Source organism: Arthroderma uncinatum (genome assembly GCF_011692745.1).
Source record: "Arthroderma uncinatum strain CBS 119779 chromosome Unknown scaffold1, whole genome shotgun sequence".
NCBI classification, from domain to species: Eukaryota; Fungi; Ascomycota; class Eurotiomycetes; order Onygenales; family Arthrodermataceae; genus Arthroderma; species Arthroderma uncinatum.
In genome coordinates, this window is record NW_022983863.1 from 2,136,720 (window position 1) to 2,152,662 (window position 15,943).

Below are 15,943 nucleotides of genomic sequence, written 5' to 3' on the forward strand. Positions count from 1 at the left end.
CGCTTTCATGTGAAGAATACTAACGTTGACATAGTCGCAACTACATCAAGAATCGCCCAGCATGACTAAAACGTTTACTCCCGCTGAAGTCGCAAACCATAAGACGCCTGAAGACGGCCAATACATTATCATTGATTCGGGAGTGTACGACATCACCAACTTCATAGACGAACACCCTGGTGGTTCGAGGATCTTGAAGCGAGTGATTGGGAAGGATGCCTCAAAACAATTCTGGAAAGTAAGTAGCAGTCCTATCACTTCTACTTCCTGCAGTATGCGTTCGTATAGCTGCTAACAGTGTCTTATAGTACCACAGCGAAAATGTTCTGAAGAAATACGGCGAGAGGCTAAAGGTTGGCGAGGTCAAGGATGCGGCGAAGCTATAATGGCACCCATCTTTGGGTCTCAGAACGAATGAAACTGAATGAATACATCACCTGTTCCATATACAATGCAGGAGGGCAATGTACTTAATTGAAGTCATGGAGGGCACCATCGATTCCACGGCAGTTTAACCTAGAAGCCCCTCTTAGGCTAGATGCTATAGTTTGGCGACGGAGGCAAGCTTTATCATTAGATTATTAGAACTTGATACAATGTTACTGTTTCGGCGGTTTAGATGTCGATAACTCGGGGTGAGAATCACATATCAAATTGGAGTATATTTCTTCGAGCGTCGTTATTGTCTCCCGCTAGTAACTTCGAGGGCCTTTATTTTTATACTAAAGTCGAGTCACGAAGTTTTGTCGTCGCTCAGCCTCCACAGTTTTACTGTTGCAGTACGCGATAACCTTAGGCGCTCCTTAACCCTTAGCAATGGTTATAGCTCTGAAGCTGCCTAGATCAAGCGTATTCCGTGTGGCTGAGCGTGACTCACATTGATACTTGGAAGAAGTATGAATATTCATTCAAATCTCAATCCTCCTCTGATTATACCCATAAACCTGAAAGATCCTCAACACCGTGTAGATCGTCTAACGGTGCTCTCCTTATTGATACTTTCAAAAATCACCAACCAGCCTAATCGTTTATTCTTCTATACAAAATGACCAAGCACGCCAAACACCCTTACCGTGCCATTCGAGCAAAGTACACCGAAGACACTATCACCGTATACCAAGCCTATTCAAATGAAATTGCAGATGCCGCACTCCATGCACAAAAATTTGTCTCCCCGTTTAAACGAGGTCGAATGACCTGGGTCAAACCCTCGTTTCTCTGGGTAGCATATCGGAGCGGCTGGGCAACAAAACCTAACCAGGAGCGCGTTTTGGCCATAGAGATTACTCGCTCTGGCTTCGAGTGGGCACTGCGTAATGCCTGCTTAAGCCATGTAGACGAATCGCTCTACAAAGACAAGTCATCTTGGGAAGAGCGTATGCAAGCATCCTGTGTCCGGGTGCAATGGGACCCTGAACGAGACTTCAAATTTACTCCGCTCAATTACCGCTCGATCCAAATTGGGCTGAAGGGAGAAGCGGTCGATCGATACGTGGACGAATGGATCGTGTCTATCACAGATATCACAGATCAGATTCAGAAGGTCTCGAGCCTCGTTTCGTCTGGTCGGCTAGGAGAGGCTAGTGAGGAGATTGCGGAGGAGAAGATATATGATATCCCTGAGGATATTGTAGCAATAATAGGGGCATCATATGGGATGAAGGGCCCAGGTTGAGGCATGTGAGAACGCATGTCACACTAGATGTGAAGTGGTGCTGCATTCGAGATATGTGCTTTGTACACCATTTTGCTGCTACCTTAAACTCTGGATATACCCAATTAGCAAGCATGGGATATGTTATGACAAACTGCTATGAAGTACAGATTGATAATTGTACCACCAATAATCGTGTTTTGAATGTTTAATATCTACATGTAGTATTTGCTGGGTATATTCCACTTATAAGAAATCCTTAACGCAGTTAAGAGGGTCAGATCAACTAGTGAAGAAAGAAAAGGCTGGTGTAACGAATGCCATGGGAAATAACCAGGGAACCAGGCAGTTGAATAGCCAATAAAAAAAGTGCTGGCATAGCAGTAATTCTAGCACCTGCCTCCATCCCGCCTTACAAGATATACAAAGAAAACAGGAGGGTATATAAGCGTTTCTAGAGAGTAAGAGACGGTGAGCAATGGGCTAGTTAGACAAGAAGGAAAAGAAAGGAGTGATCGAGAGATCGGAATACCGCCATTCCCTAAACCGGACGGATAGACCAGCGAAAATAATAAATGAAATGGAACAGAAATTGTTCCCAAAAAAAAGTTAGAGTTACAGGGTTAGACTTATCCAGAAGATTTCATAACAGTAGATCAAGGACGCCGTAGAGAAAACGCCTTGAGGGAGAGGGAGAGGGGAAAGGAGTGACAGAGAGCATGGGTCTAGAAACCCCTGAAAGGATCGTAGCTTCGGAAGAAGTCATTGCTTCCGCCTTCTGATTCGCGGAACTCGATATCAGGGCTTTGGGGCCACTGGTCCTTTTTTCTCCCACGGTAACCACGCTGCCGTGGGACGTCACCTCTATCAACAAACGCCTCCATCCTCACTGTGCCAACAGCGTCGAAGAAGTTGGCCATGCCGACGGGAGCATGTCCGCTGGCTTCAGAGGTGCGATGTGTATAACTACTTTGTCCGCTGTGCGCGATAGAAGGGGCTACAGATGTTGGCGAGTATAGATCAGAGGATCCGGCTGTGGTTGAACTGTATGTAGATGGGGCAACGGCACCACCGGAGAAAGACCTGAATGGATTTGGCAATGGTTTGGGAGCGGTGTTGCTTCGTTTTCGGGAATGAGACGCAAATCTCGGGACATTAGGGGGGTCAGCAGAGTCAATACTGTGGTCTGGTCTGACTGACATCTCAGGGAACGTCTCTTCAGGAACCGTTGCCTGGTTAGTAGTTGCTGCGCGAGCTTTATTGGGTACCGGACGGTTTTTCCCCTTTGCGACCCTGATGGAGTCACGGATGGGGTTTCGTCGTAAGGCCGCAGTTAGTGGCCGTTGGCCAGTTTCCACCTGGGGAACTGGTGGTAATGTCGCGAGATCATCAAGGCCTAGAGAGGAATGGCTAAGGAAGGACAAGGCGGTTAACCAAACAAAATGGCGCTCCAGCGATAGAGCTGTGAATTTCAAAGCTCTCTGCGGAGTCAGGATAAGGATCGAACGGTTGAATGAGTTCTGTTGAGTTGCGCCACGGGGCAAGGGGTTTTCGTCCTTCACATCGAGCACGGATTGAATGATCACTGCTTGTCATTAGTATCGAATATAAGAATAGATGAATAGATGCTGAGGTAGCACTTACACTTTCGTCCACTCTTGCCCAGCAAAGCGGATCCGCTCGTCGGCTGTTTACTACTCCACATAACGGCCCTTTCGTACGGTGCAAGCCATACCCATCTCTTGTGTCTTACTCCGTTGCCAGAGATATTGGCAGACATCTCTTCAGTGTTCTTACCAGCTTCCCAACCATCCTTGTCTTTATCTTTGGGGGCCTCGGACATTCCAAACGACTTTCTTCTTCGTACATACTTGTACATCCATTCACCAACCATGGTCTGGGCAATAGCATCAACAACACTAGTTTGCTGAACAGACACAGCAGCAGATTCCTTTCGTTCGTGATAGGGCTCCCCTGCTCTTGATGGCCGGCGTGAACCATAGGTGCTGGTGTTTTTATTAGAGAGAGCTGCGATATCGAATGGCTGGGGCGAGCGATGGGAGGAATACTGCGGGCTCTCTGGGCCAGCAGATGAGGTCGACATGGCAGTAGGAGAACGAGTAGAGCTAGCATGGTCATCACGATAATGTGGTTTCGACACTGCAGCGGCGGACCGTATCTTGCGAAGAGGGAGATCCCGTCCCATAGTGCTGTGATCAGAGATCGATCCGTTTCCATAGGGGGTAGGACTCTGAGCTCCTTCACTCGCAATCGTAGGAACCTTCCGGGAACTGAGGCGAGCGGGGACTGGGAATGGAGGGCGAGTTACAACATTAGCCGGGTTTGCTATGTTGGGAGCGCTTGGGCTTCGTGGCCTTGATGTGGATTGATGCGCAGCTACCGAGCTAGACATCATGGCCGCTCGTCGGATATTTAGAGGCTGTCTCGACGTTCCGCTCTTATTCGATCTCGTCGACCCCCTGACAGACGGCTTCCCGCGAGTTGCTGAAGAGCGGCGTAGGCTGCCGCTAGCAAATTGGTCATCGCCCATCGACTGGCCAGACATAAACTCTTCATCTTCGTGCATTTCCATTGGGCTTTCGTCTAGAATAGAGCCGGTGGATTTCGATACCAGTTTACCCATCCTGATGGTGTACGAGGCCATTGGTCGATTTAATATCGAATCGTCGTCATTGAACACCTCCTCAAGAGGTAGATGGGGTACTTCGTCATCACTCTCATGATCAAACCCAGCAAACAAGCTACTAGACCTGAAGGGGCGTCTAATATCACGCTGCATGTCGCCAGTGAGCGGGCCGTTGTCGTTGTTACCGGGATAAGCCTGGCTGGTAGTGCCAAGTGAGATCGGGGTATCAACGGGTGGCGGATCCCGTAATCGAGAGACTGACGATACACTCGAGGCAGGCGGACGATATGGCTGATAGACGAACGGCGGCTTTTTCTCATCGGCAGGGCCAGTTTCAGCTGGATGGTCTGGGAAGGCAGATGGAAGCAGATCTGAATGTAGCCTAACGGTTCTCTTATCAACGCGGATTTCTTCGGTTTGCATTCCAGACGATTGCATGTCCGATTGCGGCTCGGGGAGAGTCTGAGAAAAGGCATTCTTCGTCTGCGGAGGTAGGACGACACTAGTTCTAGGAGTCGCAGGGTTGGACATTGGGGGTTGGATGGTAATCATCGGAATACTGAACTCGGGGGATTCGGTGGGCGGTTCAGGGGCTGGAACGTCTTCAGTTTGGGTTGAGGCCGTTATCATCAAGCTTGGATCTGATCTGTGATCCACGATCTGCAGCTCTATCTCCTGCTGAGATTGGGTATCAGGGAAATCCTCAGCGGTTTGGCATTCGGTAGATACGACATCGGCCGGGCTGGTTTGAACTCCCATGTCCAACGTTTCATAGACTGGGGAGCTCTTCCCAGTTACACCTACCATATCATCAGCCTCTGGAGGCGTGCAAGGCGCCTCCAGGACGAGTGGAGGGGTAAACGGATCGTGGGTTCCATTGACCATCGTCTCCCCGCGAGGGGATGGAGGTGGAGTGAACTGTATCCCAACATCTCGATATGTTGCCTTGGAGATGGGAGTCTCGGTGGTCGGAGTCTCAGGTATTTCGCATAGACTCCTCGGCGAGGCAGGATTTGACCAATGATCCCTCACTGGAGAATTCTGGGAGCTCATTGAATCAAACGAAAGTCCGAGAATCCTTCTAGCCTTTTGGCCTGTGAGTAACGACTGGCTTGACATGGGTCTGCGCTCGTGTATCGATGGGAAGTGTTCCGATTCATCCTCTGACTGGATCTGAGTAGCGTTATGTGCGGCCTCCAGAGTCTCGGCCTCTTCATCCTCGGTGTCGTCGAAAGCAAGCTCGTCGGCAAGATTGGTACCTCCGGGACTTGTACCATTGGTGAGGCCCGTAACAGAGCAGCGGATGTGGTTGACGTCGCTGCTGTAGGTGCTGACACTGGAGTTACTGTTCCTACGCCCTGACACTGGGCTGTCCGATCGCACGCTCATCGCATCGAGAGCCCTGGGCGTTGTTGATGCCGTATGGCCCATGTCCAGCTCGTCCGGCTGGCCATCGGGTTGGTGACCATGTTTCCCGTTGGCGCCCTGAGATGACGTCGTGATCTCATTAATGACAGTCTTCAGACGTCCCTCGACGATGTGAACTTTCGTCTCGAGTTTCCGTTTCTCGTCTTCCCAGCGCTGTCGATCGAGATCCCATAGTTCCTGCGTCCGCTCTGCCTGGTCCTGGTGCGACTTTGCCCTCTTCTGAGCGTCCTCCAGCCGTTTTCTAGACTCTGCTATAGTCTCCCACGCATCGTCTCTCTCCTTGGTTAGCTCAGTGACAGCACTTAGGGACCCGCCCTCGAGCAACTGCAGCTGCTTCTTCAAGGTCCTGGTTTCCTTTGCATTATTGGCGAGCGACTCCTGCAGCGATTCTTCCTCTGCCCTGGAGACATCAAGACTCAACTCGAGCGTTTCTATAGTGTTAGATTTACCTTCCAGTTCGCGGCGCAGAGACAGGATTTCCGACACCAGAGATGCATGTAGCGTAGGCGTAAACCGTCGAGGGTCGAGGGGGGAGATGGATTCGTCGCCTACAGCATCGAACTTGCTGCGGGATTCATGCCCGTCAGTTAGGTCGAATCGTAGCTGGTGAGAGGACGGTTTGGGAGGAGATTCCATCCAGCTCATCGATTGACGAGACATGAGAGTCTGATAAGGGGTATCCGTCAACGCGTGGGAGGCATATACACGCTCGCTTTCCCTGGCGTCCATGGGAGTCTGATTCAATGTTCCAAGCATGCCAGTTCAACGTATTGACACTGAATAGCTTCCTTCAAAAAAAAAAAAGAATATGTATACAGTCGGTTGGCTCAGATATCCGGTCTGGAGGTCAACCCCAAGTCTAGTCACTGCGTTCAAGCCTCGCCCATCAGCACGACTCGACGTTAACTAGAGACCAAGGCCATGCGACTGTATCATGGCATATCAGCTTGTAGTTATAGTTGCCGGCGGAGATCTCGAGCTAAGCTATGCATTCATACGTCAAGGGCGTCAGGGGGAGGGCGATTTCGTAGGCGATCTTTGGCGGCGTAAAGGAGGGCGAGGAGAGGGTGCAATTGGCAGTAGGTATCAGATACCTCGCGGTCTATCAAAAACAACGACAATGCGATTAACAACCTTCATCGATCAAGCAGAGATAAACCAATAATAGCAAAAACGCGATGCTAATAATATGGACCATGCAAAGTGTTCAACGTGCAGAAGTAGAACGACATGCAAGATGCAGATTCAGGGGCAGGATAGCAAATGCCAGCCAGCTAGCAGCAAAAAGACCAGCAAGATACCAGCAAGGACATGTGAAGGAGCAAGGGGAGAGCAAAAGTATGTACTCCTAAGGTCAATACAATCACGCTTATACTTACATGGTTTAGAGATGAGCAATTAAACAAACTGAAAAGAAAAAGTCGCTTAAAAAAAGATGTATATCTCGAGATATCCGGCTAAGCAGCGAGAGAGAGCACTGAGTCGACTGCCAAAGCCACGAAATGGTGCACAAACAACGCGAGCAACAGGACGACAGCAGAGAGACAGCGCTAGATTCGAGAGCAGCTCGTGAGCCCCGATGTACTCCCCTGGCCGAGCTGCAGCCCTTAGACGCAGCGCTATGTCGGGAGAGGCCTAGTAAGGAGGAGCTACAGGTGGAGATGAAGGGATATGCCTGCTTGCGAGAAAACTTCCGCGACCTCCAGCAGATAGTGCATTCTTACATTCATGGAGTACATTCCTTCTCCGTGCATCCAACAGCGTTGGTTCCAAAGTACTCCGTACGTACTGAGTACGGTCAGGGGCCTGCCTCGCCATCAGATACCGCCGTCAGATATCGCCATCACGTCAAGGCGTCCCCGACGACATCGGCGACAAGGGAGAAAGAAAAAGCAAAAAGGGGTGATTTGAGTTCACACGGCGCCCTCGAGAGCGCTGTGGAAGGTCGCTGGGAATTGCGTGCAACGGCAGCAGCGCCGGCTTCACTGGCTTCGTTCGCATTGGCGTATATTGGCGTTATGGGCTTCATTGGAAGCTGGTCGCTCCACCTGAGGACGCAAGTCCGTGAATGCGCCGTTGATCATGGACAAATGAGCAAGTCTCTTCCAGCGGCCCGGGAGCTGCGCCAGTTCGTATTCCTGGACCGTCAAGGGCCTATCCTGGTCCGATATCAGAAACATACGATGCCCTTAGGCTGAGTGAACGGTGGGCTCGCTGCAGCGGGTGCGAAGCTTTACTGCATCCAACCTTACCCATACTTCTTATTTCTTCTCTCTCCTTGTCGACAGCATGCATGCAAGGATGAGGATTGTGAGCTCACTTTCTGTGTCAGTGTGCTGGACTTGACCAGTCGAAAAATTGAGACACGAAATGCAGCCATTCGACCGATAGATAGGCCCGAAAAAGCAAGCAGGGGGTTGATTTGACTGTCGATTTGAGGCCGTTGGGAAACGTGTGAACCATATTAGGTCATATTATTACCCCCGTCTATACCGACTTATCTATCTCGATGTTTCGCCGAGCATTATCGGGATACAGGATCTAATATAACGCAAGGGTTGTGTTTGTTGACAGGGCCGATCTCCACATGGGGTTGGACGGACAAGGAGTTCTCGAACCAGGGAAGAGAGAGCTAGGAACGGATGCACCGATGTTGGCTTTCCACGGCCTGTCCCATCGTACGGAGGAGACTAGTTACGGAGTGCATTCCCGCTGGCCAGCCAAGGGCTGAGGGCAGGGGATAGCGAGCATCGTAATATCAAAAAAAGCGGCTGGCGTTGGCGGAAGTGCGATGACAGGCTTGTTATATAAATATACAAGAGGCTAGAATCGAATCGATCTGCCTGAAATCCTGCTTTCTATCCATGGGAGGTGAAGATTAAGGGTGAAATCCCATCGGGAGGTGAAACTACAACTTTGCTCGTCCTGCTCCATTCGCCTTCGCCTCGAAGTACTCCCTCACCCTCAGCCTGGCCACCTCGATGACATCCGGATCTTCGACCGTTGGCGGAACACTGACAGGCGCATCATATTTGCCCTCCGCGGCCTTCTCCACTAGTTCCCTCAATACCCGCCGAAGTGTCTTCCCGCTGCGTGTTTTGGGGATCATGCCCCGGCCCTGTATGATACCCCCAAGCGAGGCGATGGCCCCGATCTGCTCTCTCACTCGATCGTTAACTTCCAAGAAGAACTCTCGCGATGGAGTGGCCGGCAGCGGGCTGGAACTCGCCGAGGCTGAGGAGTGCAGCTGGACGAAGGCAAACGGCATATGGCCTTTGATGCTATCGGGCACACCGACGACGCTCGTCTCAGCTATGGCTGGATGAGAGAGAACGGCTTGTTCGATGGCCCCTGAACCGTCAAACCGTCAAGTCACCGTCAGCTTAGCCACCCCATACCAGTGTGCATGTGAAGAGAGAGATACGTACCGGTACTAAACCTATGCGCAGCAACGTTGATGATATCGTCCGATCTCGACATTACATGGATGTAGCCGTCCTGGTCGATCATGCCTGCGTCGCCGGTATCGATCCATCGACTAGAAAACCGCTTCAGATAGCCGTTATAGAACCGCTCCTCGGCGTTGAACAGTGTCGTGAATCCCGTCGGCGCAAACGGTATGGCAAGCACTATATTCCCCATCACGCCGTGTTCGACCTCCTCGCCCTCGTCGTTGACAACGCGGACATCGAACCCAGGCATCGGCTTCCCCGCTGAACCTGGTTTCGCCCTCAACGGCCTGGTCAACGCAATCTTGCCGTCTGTAGCTCCCTTGTCCGGCCTCAGCGCAAGTCCTGTCATCGGCGACCCAGACTCGGACGACCACCAGTTATCAATAACCATCGCATCGCGCGCGGCATGTCTGTCGAGCAGCTTCTGGAATTCGACGATAATACTGGGTTCACTCCTCTCGCCGGCCAAGAAGATGGCCCTCAACTGCTTCAACCCTCCCCGTTGCCCGACTTGGTGAAAGAACTTTGCCTCCGGGTCTTCCCTGTGTACTACCCTCAACGCCGTCGGCGCAGTGAACAGCGCGTTCACTTTATGCTTCTCGATAATTCGCCAGAAGCTGCCTGCGTCTGGCGTGCCGACCGGTTTCCCTTCGTAAAGAACCGTCGTAGCTCCGGCTAGGAGCGGTGCGTAGAGAATGAACGAATGGCCAACGACCCAGCCGAGATCTGAGGCGCAGAACATAACATCGCCGGGTCCCTTGATATCGAACACGTACTTGATAGAGAGATTAAGGCCAACGGCGTGGCCACCGGCTTCTCTCAGAACGCCCTTGGCCGTGCCAGTCGTTCCTATACGTAGGTTAGATATTCATCCCCAGCCATAAGTCATACACCAGCCATAAATCATACATACCGCTGGTATATATAATATACAATCCCTCATCGCTTCTGACTGGCACCGCATCAGCGCGTATCCCTCGCTTCCTCCCATCCTCTACAAGACCCTGCCAGTCCCGCTGGCCCAGGTTCTCCCGTATCGGTGACCAACGAAGTTCCTCTCGTTGCCACACAATCACCCTGGGAGGCTTAAAGGAGCTCTGGAAAACAGCATCCTCGACCAACGTCCTATAGTCAATGGCGCCTTTCTTCCCTTCAATGCCACACGAGGCGGTCATGATAGCTTGTGGCCTACATGACTCTACCCTCTGGGCCAGCGATTTGGCCGCAAACCCGCCGAACACCGCAGCATGAATCGCGCCCAATCTTGTAATTGCCAGTGCCGCGATCAATGCAGCAGGTATCATGGGCACTATAATATAGAATCAGCCAAAATCGCCCATTATATATACTTCCTCAGAATATAGATAATCATACTGTAAATCACCACCACGTCGCCCCTTTTAACGCCTTCTTCCCTCAAGACGCCGGCCAGCAATTCCACCTCTTGCAGCAACCGGCGGTAAGTGATCTTCTCTTCCCGCGCAGTCACCGGCGACTCCCAGACGATGGCAACCTCTTCTCCTCGTCCCGCGTGCACATGGCGGTCTACGCAGTTATACGTAGTCGAGATCTCGCCGTCCGGGAACCAGGACCAGCTCTCATGTCTTGTGCCGTCGGACAAGACCTTAGTCCCCCTCCGAAGACTGCGAGACGGCTGCTTGTGCCAGTGAAGTTGGGCGGCGTGGCGAGCCCAGAATTGCTCGGGATGGGTTAATGATAGGCTTTGTATAGCGTCCTGCGGGTGAGGAGCGGCCATTATTGGGCAGGATTATACGAAACGAACTATAAGAGGCGGTATATAAGAGGGAAGTCCAATATCCGATATGATATGCAAGTAAGCAGCGAGTGGTGTGGTGATTTCGTTCAGTTGATAAAATGGTAGGCTCGGCAGAAGGTCGGTAGTAACAGCCATGAAAATCGCTGGCCCCGTAACCTAATAGCTGTCTGGAGTATGAGGTTGGGGTAGGATTACTACGGTGCTACGGGCCAATGACAGGGCGGAGAGATCGTATTAGCTTGACAAGGATGAAGCTGTGGCTTGAAGCCGAAGATGTAGAGTATACGGAAGAAGCTCAATTGGACTGTTGGGACAGATCTAGTTATGTGTAGGAAAGATGGGTTCATGGGGAGTGTATGTAACAAATGAAAATAGGATATAAACCGTCTACTAAGTGAAAAATCCACCCAACCCTGAGCACGTTAGTTGTGATGATAACTTATTATATACATTGCAACTAGCCTCAGACCTAGACTAGTAAAGGTAAAGCCCATTGCAGAAGAGGGGTGCGGGGAGATATATATCGCTGACCAGGGAGGCTGTTTCGAGCGTTAAAAATGCTGATTTATCCTTTCTTGGAACCCTTTCGCCGGTCAAAGACGTGCATTAGTGCCGTGCGTGCGTGCGTTGGCGGTGGTGTGTTCCGAACGGTATGGTACCTCTTCCGATGCGTGGAGGATATGAAGCGAGGAGGGACAGAGTAACCCCGTAAGAGAAAAGAGAAGGCAGCAGGCGTATATCCCCAAGGTTGTAGTCCCGCAGCTTCCGACGATCAGTCACATCCAGCAGAGTAACCGCCCCATGTCCACCCGATTGCTGAAGTGCTCCGTATATTCTCCTCTCTTCTGGCGCCCCCACTTGATTAATGCACACAGACGAGACAGTCCTGTAACTCCTGGGCTAGAGAAGCAAAAACCAAGGCAAGAGGCAGCAGCAAAAAGAGAAAATAAAAATAAAAATGATAATTAACTTCTTCGTTCGTATAGATCATCAAGTCATTTAAAAAGCTTAGGTATGTAACGTGGTAGATGGTAGACGGTGGGTAAGTGGTGGACGTAGATGGTAGATGTGGATAGATGTGTAAGTGTGATGAAACGAATCGAAGGAAACGAAGTGAGGCCGTGTGTAGTGGGTTGGCACCGGGGAAATCTGAATATCCAAAGAACCAAAAGGGTATGATAAGAAGGTTATGACTGGACGGCGGAAGAAATGCGGAGTGAGTGAGAGAGAGAGAGAGAGAGAGAGAGAGAGAGAGAGAGAGAGAGAGAGAGAGAGAGAGAGAGAGAAGGAGAGGGAGAGGAATAGGAAATCTAAAGGATCAGGCACTTGACGCCGCGGTGTGATTTTGATCGATCGGGACGCAAGGCCTTTTGATAGTCTGAGCCGTTAAGATCCCTATTCGATCCACCCTGTCCACCAAACCCGGTTGTCCTCCTATCGGACGGCCTGTTCAGCTGTTGTTGCTGCTGCTGCTGCTGCCTCTGCTGCCTGAGTAGCCTGACGACATCGAAAAAGGCCTTTTCGACGTTGATGCAGTTCTTGGCGGAAGCTTCGACAAACTCGCAGCCCAGGTCCTTGGCCAAAGCCATACCTTCCTGCGAGGAGACGGCACGCTCGACGGCCTTGTCCGACTTGTTGCCGACGAGCATGACCGGCACTGGGCCGGCGGGGGTGTTTGATAGGGCGGAGTTGAGTGGAGAGGAGAGGTAGCTAGCACCGGTGGGCGAGCCGGAGCTTGCAGATTCCTTGACGAGCTGGATCTGATGGTGGAATTTTTGTATTCTGGTGAAGGAAGAGCGCGAGGTGATGCTGTATACTAGGACGAAACCTTCACCATCTCGTATCCACTGGTCGCGTAGGGCAGTGTATTCTTCCTGTCCGGCCGTGTCGAGGACCTCCAGCATGCACGACTGCTGGTCGATGACGACTTGTTTGCGATATGAGTCTTCGATGGTAGGATCGTATGTCTCGACGAAGTGGTTCAGACAAAGCTATACCCCCTCCCATATTAGTATATTTTCGGGCCCCTAGAAAGAGAGCCTCCCCCCCGGACAACAAAAAAAATGACTTGACGACGAACCTGAATTGTGAGAGCTGTCTTGCCCACTCCTCCATCGCCCAAGACAACGAGCTTATACAAGGTCATTTTCCCCGCCATGATTGCTGACCCGAACACGAACACAAACACAAAAAAAGACAAAAGACACGAAGACGTGTGTATTTCCTTGCGGTAGTCAGGGTAAGCCTAGGTCAAGTTTAACACCAAGGATGGTAAATGGTGGCGCCAGATGGACTCCAAACGCAGAACAGATAGTAAGAAGTAACTATATGCAAGCCTGCGAATATCTGCGAGCTAAATTAGCCTGGGGGGTTTGTCTTGAAGGGCAAGATCCACGCCTGCGCCCGGTGGCGAAAACACGTCCAAAAGAGCGACACCAATGAGACAGACGAGGGCGAGAAAAGCAGGGAAAAAAGAGCTTGAGGCTGACAGGCGGAGGCGAGGAGGAAGACAGAGTACGAACCGAGCCAGAGGCGCTGAGCAGGGCTCGACGGGATGGGCTGAAGGAGGTTTGAGGTGCGGTCGTAGCGGTCTCTCGCGCAGCAGGACGGGGGCTTGCTGGAAGCTGTTGGCTGCGAGCTGGCGGGAGGCTACAGACAGGGAGAATCGCCGGTAACCATTGACACGAGCAGAGGACGCTGGGGGCTCGCTGGAAGACGCTGGAGGGCGAAGGACGGTCGAACTATGGTCGAAGTTGGAGTTGCGAAAGAAGTCGAGCTTCGATGCTCCGAGGGAGTTGACGAGGGGTGGCACGTGACTCGACGTCCACTACACACAGAGAAGATATACAGACACAGATATATAGATATCAGATATATATAGATATAGATATAGATATAATATATACGGAGTAGTTACGGTATATCTATTGAGAGTATCTAGGTATATAGACGGTTCAGAGGGGCAAGGTCGCTGTACCTCCGTCGCCACTACGAGCTGATCTGACCGCGAGAGTATAGATACATGTCGCTATAAGATACATAAGACGCTATACTGAAGACTATACTGAAGACTATATATAAAGACGAAGACTAGCTACAGTTGGTACCTGAATCCCGCCTGCAGGAGCCTCGCCTGCTGTACATCGACATTCTCAATCTCTGCCGTCCGCCGCAACTTCGCCATCTCCTTCTCCGTCAGCTGGACTTCCGCCCTTTCGAACCGTGCCAGCTCCCGGTTCTGCTTCTGCAAGTACCATCGCAGGAAGACCACGCAAGCAGCCGCCAGGAGCTGGCAGGCCATCGCCACGCCCAGCGCGAGCCGGTAGTGGGGCGCGTCCTGGTTGCGGTACGTGAAGGGCGTCCAGATGCTGGCCGAGTTGCCCAGGGAGTTGATGAAGGCGTAAGCGGCTGCTCGCTTGGCGGGAGGGCGAGGTATGGCGCTCGCTATCCAGCCGTACAGCGTGCCGTTGAGAGCGAAGACGAAGATCATGAGGAAGAAAGAGAAGTAGCGTGGCCCAAAGCTGTCGGTGGTCATGAAGATGATGAAGCCGACCAGGGTGATTGGGATCGGGTAGATGAAGAACCAGAACCGGTTGTTCATTCGGTCGGAGAACCAGGAGTGTGCCAGGCTGTAGACGACCATGAAGAGGTAAGGCGGCGCCACGAGGAGCAGGGAGATGATCTTGGAGTAGCCTAGTGTGCCCGTCAGGGTAGGGAAGAAATTCTGGAACCCAGAGGCGGCGGTGATGGACATGTAGGCGATGGCGATGGCGTAGGTCTTGACGTCGGTCATGGCCAGCCGGAGACCCTTCAGCTGGCTCATGCCGCCGGGCACGTCGATGTCGGCCTCTGCAGCTTCAATGGCGAGTCGCTTGTTAGCTACCACCTTGAGGTCGGCCGGCAGCAGCTTCCACGTATCCGGGAAATCAGGCAGGACGAAGACGATGACCAGCCCGACAGCGACGGTGGCCACTCCCTCGATGATGTAGAGCCATCTCCAGGCAGACAGGCCACGAACACCGGCCAGTCCGTTCAGTATCCCTGCGGCTATCAAGCTGCCGAACGCGCCGCTGATGAGCGAGCCAGAGTAGAAGAAGCTCATGCGTAGAGACAGTTCTTTCTTCGTATACCATTTCGACAGGTAGAAGAGCACGCCGGCGAAGAAGGGAGCCTCCACGAGCCCCAGCAGGAACCGACAGGCCACTATCTGCTGGTAGTTGTGCACCAGGGCCGTGAGGGCGGACACTGCCCCCCAGGCGACGGTGAAGCCGCCCAGATATAGTGACGGACGGCCCATGTAGTTGAGCAGCAGGTTGGAGGGCACCTGCATGAGTATATATGCGACGAAGAGTACGGAGAGGCCAGTCTGATACTGGGATCCGACGAGACCGAGATCTTTCTCTAGTCCTTGCAGTCGCGCGGCGGCGTAGTTGTTCCTATCTCTTGTTAGCTATATACGTCTGATACTGAGATAGAACAGACATACCGATCAATGTAGTTCATGAGATAGACGAGGATGACCAAGGGCATGATCAAGGCATCTATCTTCCTCCGCAGCTTCTTCTCCAGCACCAGCTCTTCCGGACTGAGCTGCATATGCGCAACGTCGAGAGACTCAACGTCCGTCTTCGAGTCCGCCATCACAACGGTCGAGCAGTATAGACGCAGACCACGCGACCAGTTTCAGCTATCATCCATGCTGAAGGAAAGACGCTTTATATAAGAGTCTCAGTGGATCTCGCCATCTCGCCCCAGACGAAACACGGACGAGAGAATAGCTCCTCCAAAGTTCAGCATCGCATCCATAGCCGTTCCCATTCTCCCCATGGGGTATCCCGAGCCCGAGAAAGCATACCAGGCCGGCGATGCCTCCGTCGCTGCACCGGCGAGCTGCCGTCCCGCTCTGCTTCTTTTTTATATCCCAAACCTATCCGTACTCATGGAGCATCTCCGACATCGAGCATAGACTAGAGGCGGCAATGAGG

The 15,943-nt window shown here is 52.0% G+C and overlaps 7 protein-coding genes across 7 annotated transcripts; 3 read left to right on the forward strand and 4 right to left on the reverse strand.

The window, feature by feature from the left end:
• Positions 1 to 61: 61 nt before the first annotated feature.
• GIQ15_00669 (uncharacterized protein) lies at positions 62 to 386 on the forward strand (the record flags this gene model as incomplete). Its single annotated transcript, XM_033548086.1, has 2 exons — positions 62 to 238; positions 309 to 386. 2 exons carry the CDS (start codon positions 62 to 64, stop codon positions 384 to 386), a joined length of 255 nt encoding a protein of 84 aa, XP_033409037.1.
• A 659-nt stretch (positions 387 to 1,045) lies between these two features.
• Positions 1,046 to 1,675, forward strand: GIQ15_00670 (uncharacterized protein; the record flags this gene model as incomplete). Its single annotated transcript, XM_033548087.1, has 1 exon — positions 1,046 to 1,675. One exon carries the CDS (start codon positions 1,046 to 1,048, stop codon positions 1,673 to 1,675), a length of 630 nt encoding a protein of 209 aa, XP_033409038.1.
• Positions 1,676 to 2,379: 704 nt separating this feature from the next.
• GIQ15_00671 (uncharacterized protein) lies at positions 2,380 to 6,485 on the reverse strand (the record flags this gene model as incomplete). Its single annotated transcript, XM_033548088.1, has 2 exons — positions 2,380 to 3,239; positions 3,299 to 6,485. 2 exons carry the CDS (start codon positions 6,483 to 6,485, stop codon positions 2,380 to 2,382), a joined length of 4,047 nt encoding a protein of 1,348 aa, XP_033409039.1.
• A 746-nt stretch (positions 6,486 to 7,231) lies between these two features.
• Positions 7,232 to 7,927, forward strand: GIQ15_00672 (uncharacterized protein; the record flags this gene model as incomplete). The annotated part of the gene is made up of 1 exon (XM_033548089.1): positions 7,232 to 7,927. One exon carries the CDS (start codon positions 7,232 to 7,234, stop codon positions 7,925 to 7,927), a length of 696 nt encoding a protein of 231 aa, XP_033409040.1.
• A 710-nt stretch (positions 7,928 to 8,637) lies between these two features.
• On the reverse strand, positions 8,638 to 10,937 carry GIQ15_00673 (AMP-dependent synthetase and ligase; the record flags this gene model as incomplete). Its single annotated transcript, XM_033548090.1, has 4 exons — positions 8,638 to 9,080; positions 9,158 to 10,030; positions 10,095 to 10,490; positions 10,556 to 10,937. The coding sequence occupies 4 exons, from the start codon at positions 10,935 to 10,937 to the stop codon at positions 8,638 to 8,640; spliced, it is 2,094 nt and encodes a 697-aa protein (XP_033409041.1).
• A 1,455-nt stretch (positions 10,938 to 12,392) lies between these two features.
• On the reverse strand, positions 12,393 to 13,116 carry GIQ15_00674 (Ras2; the record flags this gene model as incomplete). Its single annotated transcript, XM_033548091.1, has 3 exons — positions 12,393 to 12,404; positions 12,485 to 12,949; positions 13,039 to 13,116. 3 exons carry the CDS (start codon positions 13,114 to 13,116, stop codon positions 12,393 to 12,395), a joined length of 555 nt encoding a protein of 184 aa, XP_033409042.1.
• A 195-nt stretch (positions 13,117 to 13,311) lies between these two features.
• GIQ15_00675 (MFS transporter) lies at positions 13,312 to 15,599 on the reverse strand (the record flags this gene model as incomplete). The annotated part of the gene is made up of 3 exons (XM_033548092.1): positions 13,312 to 13,785; positions 14,101 to 15,394; positions 15,445 to 15,599. 3 exons carry the CDS (start codon positions 15,597 to 15,599, stop codon positions 13,312 to 13,314), a joined length of 1,923 nt encoding a protein of 640 aa, XP_033409043.1.
• Between the last annotated feature and the right edge of the window lie 344 nt (positions 15,600 to 15,943).